This window comes from Trachypithecus francoisi, unplaced genomic scaffold (genome assembly GCF_009764315.1).
Source record: "Trachypithecus francoisi isolate TF-2019V2 unplaced genomic scaffold, Tfra_2.0 Lachesis_group7, whole genome shotgun sequence".
Classification (NCBI taxonomy): domain Eukaryota; kingdom Metazoa; phylum Chordata; class Mammalia; order Primates; family Cercopithecidae; genus Trachypithecus; species Trachypithecus francoisi.
Genome location: NW_022681472.1, coordinates 98,090,518 through 98,104,717, shown reverse-complemented (window position 1 = coordinate 98,104,717; position 14,200 = coordinate 98,090,518). Strand labels below are relative to the sequence as shown.

The window sequence follows — 14,200 nt, the reverse complement described above, 5'->3', positions numbered from 1 at the left end:
TATCAGACTTACCCTCAGAAACCACGCAAGCAAGAAGATAGTGAGGGAAGCATGTCAAGTGTTAGAAGAAAAAAGAAAATACATTCACCTGGAATTCTGCATCCTGTGAAATTATCCTTCAAAAGTGAACATAAATATTTTCTCAGGTAAATAAATATTGAGGGAATTTGTTGCCAATAGAACTGACTTGCCAGAAATGTTTTTTAAAAGTTCTGCAGAGAGAAAGAAAATGATACAGGTCAGCAACCCTGATCTACATAAAGAAAGGAAGAGCATTTCAGAAGGAATCAGTAAAGAGAACACAAAGCCTTTTATTTTTTCTTAATCTTAATTGACCTAAGAGTTTGCTAAAACAAAACAATGACAACAAAAATAGGCCGGGCATGGTGGCTGGCACCTATTATCCCAGCACTTTGGGAGGCCGAGCTGAGTTCAGGAGTTCGACACCAACTTGGCCAACATGGTGAAACCCTGTGTCTACTAAAAATACAACATTAGCCAGGCATGGTGGTGCATGCCTATAATCCCAGCTACTTGGGAGGCTGAGGCAGGATAATTGCTTGAACCCGGGAGACAGAGGTTGTAATGAGCCGAGATTACGCCATTGTACTCTAGCCTGGGCGACAGAGTGAGACTCTGTCTCAAAAATAAATAAATACATAAACAAATATACATAAATAAAAGTCAGAATGTATATTTGATGATCATAGTTATGTATATGTGAAATGAAGGACAGCAATGATACAAGGGATGGGTGAGTAGAATTAAAAATATCTTATTATTTATTTTATTTTGAGATGGAGTCTTGCTTTGCTGCCCAGGCTAGAGTGCAGTGGGATGATCTTGGCTCACTGCAACCTCCGCCTCCCTGATTCAAGCACTCATCTTGCCTCGCCTGCCAAGTAGCTGAGATTACAGGCATGCGCCACCACACCTGGCTAATTTTGTATTTTTAGTAGAGACAGGGTTTCGTCATGTTGGCCAGGATGGTCTCGAACTCCTGACCTCAGGTGATCCACCCGCATCGGCCTCCCAAAGTGCTGGGATGACAGACATGAGCCACTATGCCCTGCTTAAGAATATCTGATGATTGTAAAGTACTTGCGTTACCTCTGAAGCTGTATAGTGTTATATTAAAGTGGACTTGGAGGATGAGTTTTAAGTGTATATTGCAAACTCTAGGGCAACCACTAAAGAAGTGAGACCCAGCCTCTAGAAAAAAAAACAAAAAGGAAATGAGCTATCAAACCATGAAAAGAGATGGAGGAACCTTACATGCATATCACTAACTGAGATAAGTCACTTTGAAAAGGCTACAAACTGTGTCATTCCAACTATACAACATTTTGGAAAAGGCCAAAGCATGGTGACGATGAAAAGATCGGAGATGCCAGAGGCCGGGGCAGGACGGGTGGACAGGCAGAGCATGGGTTTCTTTCCCTCTTTTTAAGGCAGTGAAAATACCGTAGGATCCTGCAAGCAGGGATACAAATCACATACATTTGTCAAAACCCACAGAATGTTCACCACCAGGAGGAGACCCCATGCCAATCCAGGACCCTGATTGATAACAACGTTTCCAGATTCCTCACATGGAACCAGCGTGCTCCCGTGGTGCAGGATGTGCCTGTGTCAGGGCAGGGGCTACATGGAAATTTCCTGCAGTTTTGGATCAAGTTTGCAATGAACTAAATATGTGGTATAAAAATAGTCTATTAAAAGAATCCAAGGCCCCCTCTCATCTCACGATAAGATAAAGTCCCCATCCATTTTGCTCCTTTCAGTCCTGGAGAAAGGAGAGGCCACGTCCCACCACCTGCCACCAGCATGGACCCCTGTCCAGACCCCACGCATCTTCTCAGCATCCTCAGACCAGCAGGACTTGCAGCAATAGTGGATTAGGCACCTGACTTCTCCTTCATCTACCTTTGGCTGGGGACCTCCAGCCTTGACCTTCGCTCTGAGAGTTTCAGGCAGGTCCAGAGCCAGTTCTCCCATGACGTGATCTGTTTCCAGGGCAGGTTCCCGGGTGAGATAAAAGGATTTGGGCTGAACAGGGTAGAGAGAGCATTGGAATGGCACTCAGGGCAAAGGCAGAGGTGTGCATGGCAGCGCCCTGGCTGTCCCTGCAAAGGGCACAGGCACTAAGCACTAGAGCCTCTCGGGCCCCCAGTACCGTGCTGCCCTTTGAAGCCATACCCCAGCGTCCAGGCAACAGGTGGCTGAGGCTGCTGCAGATCTGGAGGGAGCAGGGTTATGAGCACCTGCACTTGGAGGTGCACGAGACCTTCCAGGAACTGGGGCCCATTTTCAGGTAAAGCCCTCCCTGGCCCTCACTGGGAACACCCAGAGCCCTGCCCCTGCTGCCCAGGACCCTGTGGGGCACACAGCACTGCTGTTCCCAGCAGGCCCTGGCACTCTACATCCTCTGGAAGATGGGGAGGGAGTGCAGCATGTGCTGGTCTGTGGCTCTGCCAGTGCAGGGGATGGTACAGAGCAAACCCCAGCTCGCTGCAGAGAGGGCAGGACTCAGAGGCACTAAAGTTGGGAGGTTTCGGGGAGCCAGCAGGAGGGCTTCAGCTGTGAAGCCGCTAATCCAGGAGCGGGGAGGGTGGACAGGAGACACTTCGGATTGGAACTTCAGGATGGGGTCGGGGGACATGACCCCATGCAGCAGGGCCTTGTGCTTGGCCCCACAGGTACCACTTGGGAGGACCACGCATGGTGTGTGTGATGCTGCCGGAGGACGTGGAGAAGCTACAGCAGGTGGACAGCCTGCATCCCCACAGGATGAGCCTGGAGCCCTGGGTGGCCTACAGACAACATCGTGGGCACAAATGTGGCGTGTTCTTGCTGTGAGGGGCAAGCTGGGAGCTGGGAGCAGGGTGGGCAGCCTGGGTGTGGTGGGGAGGTGAGAGGCAGGACCCGAAAGCACATCCACCCCGGGCATGTGTGGTGGGCTGTGAGGGTGAGCACCCAGCCCGGAGGATGGCCATCCTGTGGGGTCACGTCTGCCCTACAACTGGGGGAAGCAGGGCAGTGGTGGAGAAATGGGCACGGGCACCTCTGCAGAGGAGAGGCTGCAGAGCAATGAGCCCTTCTGTGTAGCGAGAACCCGCTCTGCACTGATCTCGGCGGCTTCTTTCTCTTGCGGTCTGGGGACTCTCCTTCCCACAGGTCAGAAAACTGAGGTCCTGAGAAGGGGACTCCCACCGGCCCAGGTCACAGGCTGTGAGTGCTGAGCCTGGTGTTCACCAGGGCCGCAGCCTCCCTCAGGGCGCTCGTGGTCCCTATAGTCCCGGTAAACCTTGTGATGGGGACAGTCCTGGGCAGGAGGTAGGTGGGGACGCAGGTGGCTGGTGGCTCCCTTGCTCTCAGAAGCAAGGCATGAGGTGGGACGGCTGGTGGCACTGGGGAGGATGTTTCCTGGCCCGTGGAGAGGGTGGCACCTGGTCAGGTGGACAGGGAGAGGCTGGTGCTTGAAGTCGGTCACTTGCAGGGATGTTGCCATTAGGATGGGGGAAGGACTGGACGAGGATGTCACAGTGGCGACAGCCCCCACTCCATGGCAGGAAAGGAATTCTCTTGGGAGTAACAGGATTTAGGTAAAAGGGCACCGGTGGTTCAGGGCCTTCACTGAGGCTGGCCTATAGACAACATCTGGGAGGGAATCAGGACCCAGGAAGGCAGTCCAGGAGGCTGGGTGCACATAACAGAAGGAAGGAGAGTGCTCCTGTGTGTGTGCGTGTCTCGCATCTGTGCACATGCTGTGTGTTCCTCTGCACCTGCATTTGAACATGTGTGTGCATGTGCATGTACACAAGTGTCTGTGTGTGCACGTATGATGTGTGGTGTGTGTGCACGGGTGTCTCTGTGTGTGCATGTATGAGGTGTGTGTGTGCACGGGTGTCTCTGTGTGTGCATGTATGAGGTGTGTGTGTGCACGGGTGTCTCTGTGTGTGCATGTATGAGGTGTGTGTGTGCACGGGTGTCTCTGTGTGTGCATGTATGAGGTGTGTGTGTGCACGGGTGTCTCTGTGTGTGCATGTATGAGGTGTGTGTGTGCACGGGTGTCTGTGTGTGCATGTATGAGGTGTGTGTGTGCACGGGTGTCTCTGTGTGTGCATGTATGAGGTGTGTGTGCACGGTGTCTCTGTGTGTGCATGTATGAGGTGTGTGTGTGCACGGGTGTCTCTGTGTGTGCATGTATGAGGTGTGGTGTGTGTGCACGGGTGTCTCTGTGTGTGCATGTATGAGGTGTGTGGTGCACGGGTGTCTCTGTGTGTGCATGTATGAGGTGTGGTGTGTGTGCATGGTGTCTCTGTGTGTGCATGTATGATGTGTGGTGTGTGTGCACAGGTGTCTCTGTGTGTGCATGTATGAGGTGTGTGTGCACGGGTGTCTCTGTGTGTGCATGTATGAGGTGTGTGTGTGCACAGGTGTCTCTGTGTGTGCATGTATGAGGTGTGTGTGTGCACGGGTGTCTCTGTGTGTGCATGTATGAGATGTGTGTGTGCACAGGTGTCTCTGTGTGTGCATGTATCATGTGTGGTGTGTGTGCACAGGTGTCTCTGTGTGTGCATGTATGAGGTGTGTGTGCACGGGTGTCTCTGTGTGTGCATGTATGAGGTGTGGTGTGTGTGCATGGGTGTCTCTGTGTGTGCATGTATGAGGTGTGTGTGTGCACGGGTGTCTCTGTGTGTGCATGTATGAGGTGTGTGTGTGCACGGGTGTCTCGTGTGTGCATGTATGAGGTGGTGTGTGCACGGGGTCTCTGTGTGTGCATGTATGAGTGTGTGTGTGCACGGGTGTCTCTGTGTGTGCATGTATGAGGTGTGGTGTGCACGGGTGTCTCTGTGTGTGCATGTATGAGTGTGTGTGTGCACGGTGTCTCTGTGTGTGCATGTATGATGTGTGGTGTGTGTATGGGTGTCTCTGTGTGTGCATGTATGAGGTGTGGTGTGTGTGCATGGGTGTCTCTGTGTGTGCATGTATGATGTGTGGTGTGTGTGCACGGGTGTCTCTGTGTGTGCATGTATGAGTGTGTGTGCACGGGTGTCTCTGTGTGTGCATGTATGAGGTGTGTGTGTGCACGGGTGTCTCTGTGTGTGCATGTATGAGGTGTTGTGTGCACGGGTGTCTCTGTGTGTGCATGTATGAGGTGTGTGTGTGCACGGTGTCTCTGTGTGTGCATGTATCATGTGTGGTGTGTGTGCACAGGTGTCTCTGTGTGTGCATGTATGAGGTGTGTGTGCACGGTGTCTCTGTGTGTGCATGTATGAGGTGTGGTGTGTGTGCATGGGTGTCTCTGTGTGTGCATGTATGAGGTGTGTGTGTGTGCACGGGTGTCTCTGTGTGTGCATGTATGAGGTGTGTGTGTGCACGGGTGTCTCTGTGTGTGCATGTATGAGGTGTGTGTGTGCACGGGTGTCTCTGTGTGTGCATGTATGAGGTGTGTGTGTGCACGGGTGTCTCTGTGTGTGCATGTATGAGGTGTGTGTGTGCACGGGTGTCTCTGTGTGTGCATGTATGAGGCGTGTGTGTGCACGGGTGTCTCTGTGTGTGCATGTGCAGGTGCCGGCATGGGTGTAGTGTCTGCACACGTGTACATGTGTCTCTTTACACATGTGTGTTGAGGTCTTGCACGGGCACACGTGTGCATGTGCGTCTTCTGTCTATCATCACTGTCAACTCGGTACAGCAGGCAGCTGGACATAAAGGAGTTTTGCAGGAATGTGGCTGAGAGGGGAAATTCCTCCCCACCATTCCCTGGGGGCATCCATGGAGCCCCAAGGCACTCTGGGTGTGGGTGAGGATGGCATGAGGCACAGAGCTAGGTTCCTGTCCTGCAGAAGATGCAGATATTTTACAGAGGCAGGCAGAGGCTGCTGCCCCAGAGGCACTGTGCCCAGGGCAGGGAAGGGTGGAGAGGAGAGGGCAGCGAGGGGCTCTCCCCTTGGAACACTGTGTGGGCGAGATGGGGAAAGCTTGATACCAGAGATCACCTCCTCCTTAGGAGAAAGGCCCTCCCCTCCCACTACAGGGAGGGCCTGCATGGGTGAGGTGGTGCCAGCCTTGGGGTGCCAGGTACTGGGAATGACCTCAGTTACCTCCTCAGCACCTGTGGGCAGAAGCTACCGTCTTACCCCTGCTTAGACCTGAGTGGCCTTTGCCCAGCACCTGGAGGCTGCTCTGAGTAAAGGCTGCAGCTCGAACACAAACAGGCAGCTTCCGCCAGGGCCCCCAGTCAGCTCCCTGCAGGCCGATTCCCCTCGGGGACAAGGAGGATGGGACAAGGAGGATGGAATATGGGTCAGGGCCTGTGTGTTTCTGGGGCGGCCTCACAAGCTCTGCCCTGGCCTCTGTAGGAATGGGCCTGAATGGCGCTTCAATCGACTGCGGCTGAACCCAGATGTGCTGTCGCCCAAGGCCGTGCAGAGGTTCCTCCCGATGGTGGATGCGGTGGCCAGGGACTTCTCCCAGGCCCTGAGGAAGAAGGTGCTGCAGAACGCCCGGGGCAGCGTGACCCTGGACGTCCAGCCCAGCATCTTCCACTACACCATAGAAGGTGTGGGCCAGGTGGGAAGGTCCAGCCTCAGAGACCCTGGAGTGGCCAGGGATGGGGACAGGGGGCTGGAGGGAGTGAGGGGAGGCAGCCAGGAGAACTCCCCAGGAGATTTCCTTGTGCTCAGCAGTGCATCCTCCCCGCAGCCAGCAACTTAGCTCTTTTTGGAGAGCGGCTGGGCCTGGTTGGCCACAGCCCCAGCTCTGCCAGCCTGAACTTCCTCCATGCCCTGGAGGTCATGTTCAAATCCACCGTCCAGCTCATGTTCATGCCCAGGAGCCTGTCTCGCTGGACCAGCCCCAAGGTGTGGAAGGAGCACTTTGAGGCCTGGGACTGCATCTTCCAGTACGGTGAGGCCAGGGACCCAGGCAGTGCTACGGGGAAGGAACACCATGGGCGCCCAGTTTTTCCCTCTCCACCACCCAGCGGGGAATGGACGCCACAGGGAGGGGCTGGGGTTCCTCACAGTCCTGCCAGGGAGATTGGGAGTGAGTCTGGGGCTGGGTTGGGCTGATCCGGAGACTTTGGGATGAGAGCAGGGAGACTTGGGTGTTGGGGCAGGCTGGGCATGAGGAGGACACTGAAGGACGCTTCCCAGCACCAAGGTCTGAGGGCTGTCTCCCGCTCCCCGGACAGGCGACAACTGTATCCAGAAAATCTATCAGGAACTGGCTTTCAGCCGCCCTCAACACTACACAGGCATCGTGGCGGAACTCCTGTTGAATGCAGAACTGTCACTAGAAGCCATCAAGGCCAACTCTATGGAACTCACTGCAGGGAGCGTGGACACGGTCAGGCCAGCAACCAGCCCCACCCAGGGAGGGTGATGCCAAGCCTGCCTCCCAGGCAGTGCCTGCCAATGCCACATGGCACCCACGTGCCCCATCCCCAGGCTACAGGCACATTTCTGTTGCCCTCAGCCTTCCCCCTCCATTTATTAAGGGATGAGATTTGCAGGGGAGGGGAAACGTGAGCTACCCCTCACAGGAGACAGAGTTTGCAGTTACCTTTGTGGGGAACATGCTCCAGGCTGGTAGAAAGTTGGACGAGGCCCTGGACACACAGCAGCTCAGTCCCCATTGGAAAGCTCTGGGTGTACGAGGAGAAGGAGTGTTGAGAGGTGGCTGGAGGACTCCACAGGGCACCCTTCCCAGTGTGACTGGTCACCTGGGGCCAGAAATGGAGATCCATGGGAGGGCAGGGTTGTGGGGAAGACAGCAGCACAGGCTCCAGCCAGTGCAGCGGGGCCTGTGAGTGCCCCGTGGGGAGAACCTAATGGAAGCAGAGGGAGCTGGGGCTCCAGGACTCCCTGGATGATGCTGAGGTTTAGCCCCCCTGCCCTAATGGTGGCTGTGAGAACCCACCCTGAAGAGGCTGCAGGGACCTGGGCCTTGGTGGAGTTGGGGGTCACCTTTCCCTGAAGAAGTCAGGGAAACTGGCCCAAGTGGTCATCAAGGTTTCAGATCCAGGGTCCCAGGGCTCTGTCGTGCTCAGGGCATGCATGTCTCCACCCCTCACAAGGAGGTTGTCCTGGGAGGGGTGTCCCGGGGGCTGAGTCCTCCTGTGCAAGGTCTGACCCTGCAGCCGTGGCTCCTGCAGACTGCGTTTCCGTTGCTGATGACACTCTTTGAGCTGGCTCGGAACCCCAACGTGCAGCAGGCCCTGCGCCAGGAGAGCCTGGCCGCCGCAGCCAGCATCAGTGAACATCCCCAGAAGGCAACCACCGAGCTGCCCTTGCTGCGGGCGGCCCTCAAGGAGACCTTGAGGTGGGTGCTAGCTGAGCCCTCCCTGTTGCCCTGGCCCCCTGCTGGAGAGCAGCCCCCACTGGGTGGTGGCAGACAGAAGCTGGGCTGATAAGCAGCGTCACCCAGCAGCCCATTCCCTCTGCACCTGCTCTTCCTCTCCCTCAAGAACAGGGAGCTCTTCTTCCTCTGGAATCTCTCAAGCCTTGGGATTAACGTGGGGCGTGTCCTTCTGGGCTTGGGGCTGCTCAGGTTAGGGGAGGTTTGGCCGGCTCCGCAGGTGCAAGGAAGCACTTCCTCACGACCTGGGCTTCCCGTGGGCCGGGGACCTCTAGCGGGCTCTCGGGTAGGAAGGCTGCAGAGGGCACGGGAAGCCCCGTCCAGCTGAGGACCCTTTCTGTGGATGCCCCCACCTCCAGGCTCTACCCTGTGGGTCTGTTTTTGGAGCGAGTGGTGAGCTCAGACTTGGTGCTTCAGAACTACCACATCCCAGCTGGGGTGAGTGAGCCCCACACCCCTCCAGCTGAGAACCTCCCTCCCCAATCATTCCCTGATCCCCGCTCTGCGCCCGCAGACATTGGTGCAGGTTTTCCTCTACTCGCTGGGTCGCAACCCTGCCGTGTTCCCGAGGCCTGAGCGCTATAATCCCCAGCGCTGGCTAGACATCAGGGGCTCTGGAAAGAACTTCCACAACGTGCCCTTTGGCTTTGGCATGCGCCAGTGCCTGGGGCGGCGCCTGGCAGAAGCGGAGATGCTGCTGCTGCTGCATCATGTAAGCAGGCCTGGGGCGGGGGCGGGACCTAGGCAGCAGAGGCGGGGCCTGCACACTGGGGGCGGGGCTTGCAAGGTGTGATTGACATCTGGGAACCGGATGGGGCCTTGGTTGGTTGAGGTCGGCGTGACCAGGGAGGGTCTGTGTTGAGCAAGACAGTGAAGGGTCTGGGTGAGGTTGCTTCTAAACAGTGAGGTGGGGACTAGGGGAGTAGGGTGGAGCCTGTGCAGGATAATGGGGAGCCTATACAGGATAATGGGGCTTGGGCAAGACCTGGGTAGCATTCAGTCTGGGTTTGGTCTGTAAGGTGGGGCTGGCCAGGAATAGGATAGGTTGGGGCCCAGGCTGCTGCTCCCCCTTCAGCATAATTGTTGCACCTGGGAGGATGGGAGGAAGCTGCCCCAGGTCCGTGGGCTGCTGACCAGGCCAGATGGAAACCTGGCCTCTGTCCTAGGTGCTGAAACACTTCCTGGTGGAGACACTAACCCAAGAGGATATAAAGATGGTCTACAGCTTCATATTGAGGCCCGGCACGTTCCCCCTCCTCACTTTCAGAGCGATCAACTAGTCGTGCCTCTGCACCCAGGGTCCCAGCCTGGCCACCAGCCTCTCTCTGCCTGACCCCAGGCTACCCTTCTTCTCTCCCACATGCACAGCCTCCTGAGTCACCCCTCTGTCCAGCCAGCTCCTGCATAAATGGAACTCCCCAGGGCCTGCAGGACCGGGGCTTTCCAGGTTTACCAAACAGCAAGGCCAGGGCACAGCTGGGGACGATCTTGCTGGCAGGGCCTGGCCTTGTCACCAGCCCCACCTGGCCCCTTCTCCAGCAAGCAGTGTCCTCTGGACTGCTTGACTCTACCCCTCCCAGCGCTGGCTCCAGGCTCCTCGTGTGGCCATGCAAGGGCACTGTGATTCTGTCCCTTGCCCTCCTGCCTACTCTCACATGTCCCTGTTCCTCTCCCCTGGCCACGGCCTCTGTGCAGACTGTGTCAGAGTCATTACACGGGATCCCAGCATCTCAGAGTGCAGTCAAGCTCCCCCCTGCAGCCTGCCTCCCCAGCAGCTCGAGCATGCCCCGAGCTCTCTGCAAGTTGTCACCTGGAACAGGGTCCTGCAGGGTAGAGTAAAAAGGCCCCTGTGGTCACTTGTTCTGACACATCCCCACTTTCAAGTGACACAACTGAGTCTCGAGGGACGTGTGTTCCCAGCTGATCGTGTCAACCTCATGCCCCAGGCCTCGTCTTTCATGGACCAGGCCTCGTTCCAGCGGCGAGTGTTGGGTCCTCTGCTTCCCATGCTGTCCCCTGGGGAAGGTCCTGAGGATGCTGTGAGGAGATGGAAGGGTCATGTGGGGTGGGAATCTTGGATGTGGTTCCAGAAATGTTTCTGGCAACAGGAGAGACAGGATTGGGCCAACAAGGACTCAGATGCCTTTTATTCACTCATTCCTCTGATTGCTACGGAGCCATGCCATGTGCCACGACCTGGGGTGGGCACAGGGAGGCTGCAGTTCCCAACATGGACCTGCCTTGGGCCTCATGTGCTCCTCATCCAGCAGAGAGAGCTGACCCCTCCTGAACGGGCCACTCCGCAGTGCTCCAGTGCAGGGAGAGGAAGCGCCCAGCCAGATCGCCTTTATCCCCTGGGACTTTCACTGGGGCAAAGATCTCAGCAGCCAGTTCATGGTGGCTGATGAGGATCAGAGCACTTGTTTCCCCATGGAGGGGGAAATACTTAGGTAATCATTCCAGGTGTGTTCAGTAGTTCCGGGCCTCAGCGCCTCAGGCCAGTCACCCTGTGATCGCAGGTCGCTTCCCCTCCCTGGGCGATGCAGCGCAGCCTGGGAAAGGAATGAGGGAGAAGCGAGGTGCACAGACCTCAGAGGTGGCTTTCTTGTTTATGGGGCTCTCACAGATACTCGTCCAACTCCCCTAGTCAGCACCAGATCATGGGATCCTAAAATAAACCTTGGACAAATATTTTAAAGCCTTTTATCTCAAAATTATTATAGATACATTCCAATTTGTTGACATATATATAGAGATGGGTCCCCCACACCCTTCACACAGCCTTCCACTGTCAGCAGCTTGCATTTATATAGAACAGTCTTCAAAACAGGAAATTGACAGTGGCACGATTCACTGAGCTTATTCAGAACTTACCAGTGAAATGTGTGCCTGCGTGTGTGTGTGTGTGCACGTGTGTGTGTAATTCCATGCAACTCTGTCCCATACGTAACTTTTTGTGGTTTTTACATGTAGGCTTAATTCTTACTCAGTTGTGCTGAGGCCCACAGGCCAGGAGACTACTGTGGTTGAAAAAACAGTCTGCTACTGACAGTGTGCAGTGGCAGGGCTGTTCTTGACATCATGACCACATTGCAAGCATCCGGGTCAATCTGGAGGCAGAGGTTTTAGTCCTTCCGGGGGAAGGAACCAGTGAAAGCAGGGTAGGCAGGCTTGGGACTGATTGCTTTGCATGATTACCCAGGGTCCCGAGTCATGGGGACTGTCTCTGGCTGTCTGGTGCCTGACTCTGGGGGGACCTGTGCAGGGGAGCTGTGGCCTGGAGTGTGCGAGCCCCATGGAGAAGGTGGCTGGCATGGAGAAGGTGGCTGGCATGGAGAAGGTGGCTGGCATGGAGAAGGGGGCTGGCATGGAGAAGGGGGCTGGCATGGAGAAGGGGGCTGGCATGGAGAAGGTGGCTGGCACAGGGCTTGCCCTGGTGAGATTTCACAGGAAAGGCATTCACCGGGGGACCTTGACCATCTGTAGTCATTGGCCAGCCCTGGTAGGGCATCCTTTCCAGGATGCAAGCCCTGAAAGGCATCAGAAGCACAGAAAATAAAAAGGATAATTACATGATTGGCCTGGTGATGCTTGGATGTCATGTTGAGAAAGCGCTAGGGTCATGAGAGATGAGACATTACAGAGCAGGGTGTAAGATGCCCTAAACAGCAGGAAGACTTTAAATATACATGTGAGTAGAAGGAGGGAGCACAAAGCACAAGGGATCTTTGTAGGTGGTCTGTAATTCGGCTCTCCGTGAATATGCTATTAGCCAATGAAGTAGATCTGAAATTTCCAGAGTCCCTAACAGTATCTGGGTGGGGTTGCAAAGTGTATTTAAAAGTGTGATTATGTGTATATTCGTATGTACAACATGATTTTATTTTATTTTATTAAAATTGCTTTTATTTCCATAGGTTATTGGGGAACAGGTAGTGTTGGTTACAAGAGTAAGTTCTTTAGTGGTGATTTGTGAGATTTTGGTGCAGCCATCATCCGAGCAGTATACATTGCACCCTATTTGTAGTCTTTTATCCCTCACCCTTTTCCCACCCTTTCTCCCTGAGTTCCCGAAGTCCATTGTATCATTCTTATGCCTTTGCATTCTCATAGCTTGGCCCCAACTTACGAGTGAGAACATACGATGCTTGGTTTCCCATTCCAGAGTTACTTCACTTAGCATAATTCCAGATCACTGTGAATGCTATGAATTCATTCTTTTTTATGGTTGAGCAGTACTCCAATATATATATATATATATGCACAATTTCTTTATCCACTCATTGATTGATGGGTGTTTGGGTTGGTTCCACATTTTTGCACTTCCAAATTGTGCTGCTGTAAACATGCGTGTGTAAGTATCTTTCTTATATAATGACTTCTTTTCTTTTGAGTGGATACCCAGTGATGGGATTGCTGGATCAAATGGTAGTTCTACTTTTAGTTCTTTAAGAAATCTCGTCGGGCACGGTGGCTCAAGCCTGTAATCCCAGCACTTTGGGAGGCCGAGACGGGTGGATCATGAGGTCAGGAGATCAAGACCATCCTGGCTAACACGGTGAAACCCCGTCTCTACTAAAAAATACAAAAAACTAGCCGGGCGAAGTGGTGGGCGCCTGTAGTCCCAGCTACTCAGGAGGCTGAGGCAGGAGAATGGTGTAAACCCGGGAGGCGGAGCTTGCAGTGAGCTGAGATCAGGCCACTGCACTCCAGCCCGGGTGACAGAGCGAGACTGTGTCTCAAAAAAAAAAAAAAAAAGAAATCTCCACACTGTTTTCCACAGTGGCTGTGCTAGTTTACACTCCCACCAGTAGTTAGAAGTGTTCCCTGTTCATTGCATCCATGCCAACATCTATTTTTTCTATTTTTTGATTATGATCATTCTTGCAGGAGTAAGATGGTATCGCATGGTGGTTTTGATTTGCATTTCCCTGATCATTAGTGATGTTGAGCATTTTTTCTTATGTTTGTTGGCCATTTGTATATCTTCTTTTGAGAGTTGTCTATTCATGTCCTTAGCCCACTTTTTGACGGGTTGGTTTCTTTCTTTCTTGCTAATTTGTTTGAGTTGACTATAGATTCTGGATATTAGTCCTTTGTCAGATGTATAGATGGTGAGGGTTTTCTCCCACTCTGTGAGTTGCCTGTTTACTCTGCTGACTGTTCCTTTTGCAGTACAATAGCTCTTTAGTTTAATTAAGTCCCAGCTATTTATCTTTGTGTTTATTGTATTTGCTTTTGGGTTCTTGGTCATGAAATCCTTGCCTAAGTCAATGTCTAGAAGGGTTTTTCCAATGTTATCTTCTGGAATTTGTAGAGTTTCAGGTCTGAGATTTCAGTCTTTCATCTATCTTGAGTCGATTTTTGTGTAAGGTGAAAGATGAGGATCCAGTCTCATTTTCCTACATGTGGCTGCCAATTATCCCAGCACCATTTGTTGAATAGGGTGCCTTTTCCCCACTTTATGTTTTTGTTTGCTTTGTTGAAGGTCAGTTGGCTGTAACTATTTGGGTTTATTTCTGGGTTCTCTATTCTGTTCCATTGGTCTATGTGCCTACTTTTATCCCAGTACCATGCTGTTTTGGTGACTATGGCCTTATAGTATAGCTTGAAATAAGGTAACGTGATGCCTCCAGATTTGTTCTTTTTGATTAGTCTTGCTTTGGCTATGGGGACTCTTTTTTGATTCCATAAGAGTTTTAGGACTGTTTTTCCTAGTTCTATGAAGAGTGATGTTGGCATTTTGATGGGAATTGCATTGAATTTGTACAACATGATTTCAGGGCACTTGACAACTACACATATATTTGAATAATAATATTTGGTGTGTTGC

At 53.3% G+C, this 14,200-nt stretch overlaps 1 protein-coding gene across 1 annotated transcript; it reads left to right on the top strand.

Moving 5' to 3' along the window:
* Positions 1–2,072: 2,072 nt before the first annotated feature.
* On the top strand, positions 2,073–10,233 carry LOC117078861 (cytochrome P450 11B2, mitochondrial). The gene is made up of 9 exons (XM_033202368.1): positions 2,073–2,314; positions 2,700–2,855; positions 6,369–6,568; positions 6,712–6,915; positions 7,202–7,356; positions 8,165–8,331; positions 8,727–8,805; positions 8,882–9,079; positions 9,534–10,233. The coding sequence occupies exons 1-9, from the start codon at positions 2,076–2,078 to the stop codon at positions 9,645–9,647; spliced, it is 1,512 nt and encodes a 503-aa protein (XP_033058259.1). The 5' UTR covers positions 2,073–2,075; the 3' UTR covers positions 9,648–10,233.
* The last annotated feature ends 3,967 nt before the right edge of the window (positions 10,234–14,200 follow it).